Source organism: Euprymna scolopes, chromosome 10 (assembly GCF_053919585.1).
Source record: "Euprymna scolopes isolate OS-2025 chromosome 10, ASM5391958v1, whole genome shotgun sequence".
Classification (NCBI taxonomy): Eukaryota; Metazoa; Mollusca; class Cephalopoda; order Sepiida; family Sepiolidae; genus Euprymna; species Euprymna scolopes.
The window spans coordinates 114,462,057-114,468,958 of record NC_136491.1 but is presented as its reverse complement, the minus strand read 5'-3'; the positions used below and the strand labels follow the sequence as shown (position 1 = coordinate 114,468,958).

The window sequence follows — 6,902 nt, the reverse complement described above, 5'->3', positions numbered from 1 at the left end:
ACTTTTAATTAAAAATCATTTTCTCAGATAACGTGAAAGTAATGTCGCCACATCAGAGGAGGAGCTACTTGGAGCATCCTATCCTGTCTTGATAGAGTTCAAAACCAGCTTTGAAACTCAATAGGTGATGCCCTTTTCTCCTCCTTGCAACCTGTCTCCCACAGAAGAGACGTTGCAAGCTTGTCTCTGCTCTAGCATTATCTTCATGGCAGATGCTCGTCTGAGCTTCAATCTATAGTCCCTCTTTGCCAGACTTTAATTAAAAAACAAAAAGAAAACGCACCACTATCAACAATTTCTCCCATTCTCTGTGCCTAAATATAAACAAATTTCATAAACAAAGCTTCTTTCCTAGAACTGCCTGCCTGTAGAATTCTGTTCTGCTTTCCAGCTGACTACAATATGGTAGTCTTTAAGTTCAATGTAAACAAGTTCTTGTTGAGCCAGCCCCTTAAATAATCAAATTATAACAATTTTCCATCACTAACAATTACTATGCTGTTGTGTTAGTGACCACTGAACATTCGTTAACCTTTATTCTCAACTTGCCCTTGATAAGTGGTGACTCACTTGTAAAAAATTAAGAATGACATTCTTGCCCGTATTTAATTATCCACCTCAGTGGACAGAAGAAACGGGAAGTCAAAAGAGTAGACAATCTTGAACATAAGCGATAAAATAGATTTATCCTCATCATGGCCATTACACTCTTGGGCCTTCTTCATTTACACTTTGTTGCAATTTAAATATTTCATTTAATGCAATGAATTAGACAATTAAATTTTTTTGTGTAATATATTGTACACATGGAAACATTACTCAAGCTACATCTTCTAAACATGAATTCTACCAAGAAATTGTAAGTTTAATCTCTGGTGAAGGCATTAAACAGAAAGAAACTAATCAATCAGGTATGAAACAAGAACAACCCAGTAATTTACTGGTTAAAATTGTTAAGTTTTCTGACATATCAACACCATGTGCAAACTCGTACACGTTTTGTATACAACTGGTGCAACGAATTGTTGAGTGAATAGAAATAAATGAACATACAAAGTGTGCATATGCTTAAAAAATTTCTCCGATTCCAATACAAATTTAAAATTTGTAAATATTTCATTAGTGATTTTTTTTTTTTTTCCTCCAAATTCTTGTCCCCCCCCCCTCTCTCTGGGTACTGTCCGCATACATTTTTGCAACTGTTAGAAATACACTAGATGGGAGAGGGGGTCGTATATTACAAAAGTAAATTTTCTAAATATTTTTTTCTTAAATGTCTTTGTAATTGATTGAAAATTGTGACACAACTAAAGATTTATTTTGATTAAAATCAAAATAAATCGATTTGCACGAGTTTGTCATTAGTTTACAAAATCTAATATTTTCACAAACAATTTAAAATAGTAGATGATTGTTATGGAAAATAAGATGGTGTAGAAACAGAATATTTAAACAAGACTTCTATATTAAAAATAAGTTTCTTAATAATATTATTGCTATTTAGAAAACCATTCTTAACATGGGGAAGGCAGGATGGAGCTTTGTTAACTATTTTGTGCCTTCTCTATTAAAGAATAATCATTTTTTATACTAATTATAAAGGTTTGGTTGGTTAGTAAATTTTACCATAAAAGAAAAACAAGAAACAATGGCAAATTTGTAGATCAATATCCTTAGCTAAATCATGCTCCCTCAAAAAAAGAGATTCTACTTTTTTTTTAAAAAATGATTATGTGCAAACACCTTGAAAAACTTGGCAGGAAAAAAAGCTTTGTCATATTAAGAACTATGCAGAAATAGAGAAGAATTATAGCTGTCTAAAGAAAGAATGAACCAGGGGGAAGTAATTCACTTCCAAAGAGCATAAAAAGAGATCGAAGAGTTTTCTTTTTAACCACATTTGGTTTGTAGATTAATTCATTTGCAAAATGGAAAAGTGAATAAAGGACGAAAAGACTTTGGCCAGAGTCCTGAAAACAAATGTGCCTAGATGCTAAAATTATCAGCAGTTTACTTAATTTATATAGATATGCATGTTGGAAATATGTATAAGAAAATACCAACAGGAAGAAACTAAGTTGGCATTTGATGAAGGTCTTGTACAGTTTGATTTGAACGATGACAACACAAGCACACGCATGTATTTACTTAAAAGAAGCAACTCAGAACTGGAGTGCGTTTTAAGTTAGTTGGGATAGGTAATACATATTAGTTGTTTTTTTATCATAAAAATAAATGCAGTATCTGATGATAATTGGTGTGAAATGATAAGAGTTGTTCTTTTTTTTATACTTTAGGGTGACAAGGTAAGAAAGATAACAGTTCAAATACTCAACACTTAATAGAATTAACTATTAAACCTAGAGAAGCTGCGATACTGACTATATTTCATTAGTTTTGTTATAAACGAAAAAAAAAAATGTCCTAATCTTTAATTTCAACTCCAGTGAATATATGGATCATAATATATATTCCTTAGTAGTACAGGGGCATCTGAAGTTTTAAAAGACAATGAAATTGTATTTTTGAGTTGTTTTTCTTTGTTTCTACCATTTGAAAAATTGTTTTTCTTTAGCCAATAACATTTTTTCTTCATTTCTATTTTAAAGCAACAACAACAAAAAAAATATAAAATAATTTGTTGACAAAAAATATAAATAAAGATGAGTTATCGCCCTTACTTTACCACCCTTAAAAAAAAAAAAAAAAAAAAGCCAGAATAAGTTTAATAGAAACTGTTGAATTATTTAAAACATTTTATATATAAATCTAGTTAAAATAGATTTATTTTAAGGTCAGTTTTGAAATAATCAGAAATTGTTATCTTTCCCAATGGCCACTGTAGTCTCTGACCTGTCTCTGAAAGATTAACTGAAGACAGACTCAATGGTTGATTGCACTAATAACAAAAAATGCTTAATTGAAGTAAGCACAAAGTAATTCATCTCTTTAGAATCAGAATTTAAAGAAATTTTTCACACAAATTTCGATAAATTTTTCTCTATAAAGATTTGCTGAAACTTATGAATCGTATTGACTCTGAGGATTCACCCATATGTTTTGTTAAAAACATGGTCACCATTTTGTTGGGCCAGATTTTAACTTGCGTGGTTTCAGCAAATACAGTAATTTTTTTTTGTTCATCTTTCTTAATGGAAACATTTTGAAAACGTCTTAAATTTTACTGTATTTTAAACAAAATGCAGTAAATATGGATTTTTTTTTATCCCTCCCCTCAAAAAATTATATGCACGAATAAGCAAAAAACAATAAAAATATAACAATAGACAAACCCAAACAATAATACAATAAACAAACCAGAGAAATAAACAAAACAAAAAACAAACAAAAAACAAACAATAAACAAAAAAACAAACAACAAAAAACAAACAATAAACAAAAACAAAATAAATAAACAAAAACAAAAAACAATAAACAAAAAATTTAAAAAACAAAAAATTAAAAACGAAACAATCAATAAACAAACACTAAACAGTTAATATTAATAATAATAATAGATAGTTAATGCGATAGATCAATAATTGAATGATGAATACTATGAGAAGATTGAAAATCTCCACATACCAACCATTCAAAACAGCAATTCTTTTCCCTTTGTTAAAAACATCAGTGCTTGTTAAGATAGTCGACAAATCGATTTTTTAAATATGTCATTTTAAGTAAATGTAATCTAAAATATTTGTTCTGGGTTATGTCCACCGTGTGTAGATTCTTACTGTCTACTAAGAAAGACGCAATTTTACAATTTTCCATATAAATTACTTTTAATTATAAATAACTTCCTACTCTATGAATTTTTGTAATGTTTTGATATATTACTATTTTCGGCATGACAATTTAGTACATAATATTGTTTTTGCTTAAAATTTACAAAAACGTTGACTATCTTAACAACTATCTTAACAAGCACCAAAACATCACTCATCGATTGTGAAGACTAGAGGATTAAGAAACTGCCAAAACTTAAATTAATCCAATATTTTCAGATGAGGAGGGGTGAGGCTACACAGTAAAAATCTCATTGAAACATGTCTTTTATGATGAAGGAAATTTTACTTTTAAAATATGAATAAAAAATCAAACTCTGTGAAATCACAAAATACAGAAATGAAATCACAACCCAATTTTATAAATATTTGTTTTTGTTTCTTTTTTATAGCATGTTTGAAAAATGTTTCTTGTAAAGTTGTGGGTGATGTTTTTGGAATTGTTTCAGTCTGTGTTTTTTGTCTTTGAGGCTTAATTTAACGTCATCAATCAAGGAATTCATCATCTGCACTAAACTGCTGTTGGTGTACTGAGAGGTCTGCTGCTCATAATCAAGTACACTGACAACTTCACTGAATCGTGGTGCTGAAAAAAAAAAAAGTTTTTAAGATGAAGATTGATGATACATATTTGGATTATTCGGATAACCATTCTCATCTTAGGTCTTATTTTCACCAAACAATTTAATAAATAAAAAAATATTGTAAAATTGAATTGGACTTGAAAGTCCTATATATATATATTTTTTTAAATCCTTTGAGAGGAGGCTTCATAATTTATGCATTGATTCTTTTTTCGGACTGTTATCCTCATCTCATTGTTGTTTCATCACGTTTCGGTCAACTCATCCTTTGGCCTTCTTCAGGTGATTAACTCCAACAGAGCCCATTGTGCAATGGATAAGGCATTGAGTCTCTTTAGGTGAGCAGTGTTTGAAGATAGCAGTTTCAATCCTACCAAAGTAGGTCAGAGAATTAATTAATCAAAACGTTGTTAGACAACAACTATGGAAAGCAGTAATTACTGAGGATACAGTTAAGAGACAATTTCCTATCTCGTTGCAGTTAATCATCTGAAGAAGGCCAAAGGATGAGTTGCCCAAAACATGGTGGAAAAACAACTATAAAGATGAAGATAACAGTCCTTCTCCAGGTATATCTTGTCGAACTCTGGAATCTTTCTGTTGAACTCTGGAGCCTGCACAGAATTTCAAAGAGATCGTTTTATTTAACCTATCAGGGTCGCATGCTCTCATTCAGTCAGCCATAACCAAGTAGAGAAGTCCTAAGTAATTCACAATTGTATTCCGAGTATTGCTCACACTGATAACTGAACCTTCAACCACCAGAAGAGTGTTACTTATAACTGAATTTTAACAAGTTCTTTATCCGTTATGCCATGGATACTTGCACATAAACGTTTCAGTTGAAACATGAAAATAACACTCAGGAGGAAAACAGAAGTCTGAATAATCAAAATATGAAAAAAGAGATTCAACAATTTTAATATACAAGGTTGGAATACTGCTGCCACATCTGGGCAGGAGCTGCTAAAAACAGCCTATCCTGCCTTGACAGAGTACAAAATAGACTTCGTAGCCTAGTGGGGGATGCCTTTTTCTCTTCCCCACAAACTCTCTCCCACAGAAGAGATGTTGCGAGCCTGTCTTTGTTTTATCGTTATTTCCATGGCAAGTGCTCGTCCAAGCTCCAATCTCTGGTCCCCCCTCGCCAAACTTTCACGAAAAACACCTGTCTAGCTGAAACCACTGTCAATAATTTTCCCCATTCATTATCTGTGCCTAAATCAAAACGTAGATTCCATGAACAAAGTTTCTTTCTTAGAAGTGCACACCTGTGGAACTCTCTTCAGTTTGCCTGTTTCCCACCTGACTACAACTTGGATGTCTTCAAGTCCAACATAAACAAATTCCTGATAAACCACCCTCTTAAGTAAGACACTCTATCAAATCTCCAATACTAATGATTACTACGATATTATCCCATTGATTACTGTACACGCAATAACCCTTATCCCCGAATGGTTTCCGGGCCTTGATAACTGGTGACTACCATGTAGAAAAAAAAAAAAAACATCCCACCTCTTCACTGTTGAGATCCCTAGATGCCAGAAAACCTACTCTAATAGTTTCTTCTCTCAGACTGCTAGACTTTGGAATTCCCTTCCCATTTTGTGGTTCTTTGACTATACCAACGCATTTTTCTCTAAATAAATGTATTTTAACCACTGAAATTTTTAAACCAGTGCATTTCCGGTGAAAACAATGTTTTTACGTGTCATGGAAAAAGTAGTATAAATGCTGTAAATTACGAAAAATAATCGAGCAGAAAAATAATTACAAGTAAAAAATAAGATTTAGCAAATTATAAAGTTTTATCCTACATTTAAGAGCTGTGCGACCAATTCAATATGACAAACAAGGGAGATAACCTTTGACTTAAATCGACAAATTAAAGATCTGTCAGTTTTAAACCAATGCATTTCATAACATTATTGTGGATGATTTTTGTTAAAAAAAAATAATAAAAATAAAATAATACACCTAGCACCTCTTCTACTGGATCGTTTTTCAGAAGCTTTTGAATTTATACTCCTTTAGCCATGAATCATAAGTATGTACTAATGTTTTCACCCGAAATGCGTTGGTTTAAAAGATCACCAATGTAAACAAGCACCTGTGATTTCTTTTGTTGTCTTGAACCATTTTATTTTGAACTTGTTTTTTTATTTTGCTTGTGTAATCTACAAAAGCCACGGCAATATTATGTGTGTGTGATGGAAAGAGAGAAAGTCTTTGTATGCAGTTAAGCATACAAATGAGAACGAATAATATTGAACTCACGTTGGTAGGGAACAAGTGTGCCTGCCTGAATTTCTGCAAGAATCCGGTCGATTTCGTCCTGTAGATATTTGGGAGGTGACTGGGACAAGAGAGCTTGGTTTTCAAAAAAGAAACTCACGACAATGACAGCGAGTTCGTGAGCGATAAGTGGATGCCGAAGTATGGTATCTGTGAACGCTTGCAACACACAATGGCTGCTGTACATCTGTAGATGAACAAAGGAAACAAAATAGGTGAATCATAGGAAAAA

General features: G+C 31.9%; 1 protein-coding gene across 1 annotated transcript in view; it reads right to left on the bottom strand.

The window, feature by feature from the left end:
• Positions 1 to 4,054: 4,054 nt before the first annotated feature.
• LOC145286232 (DEP domain-containing protein 7-like) overlaps positions 4,055 to 6,902 on the bottom strand; it is a 63,745-nt gene continuing 60,897 nt past the window's right edge. Inside the window, exons 6-7 of the mRNA XM_080135052.1 lie at positions 6,653 to 6,857; positions 4,055 to 4,374 (exon numbers count right to left, since the gene is read on the bottom strand). Of these exons, the coding sequence (XP_079991178.1) occupies positions 4,175 to 4,374; positions 6,653 to 6,857 (405 nt within the window). The 3' untranslated portion in view covers positions 4,055 to 4,174. The remainder of the gene's footprint in view (positions 4,375 to 6,652; positions 6,858 to 6,902) is intronic.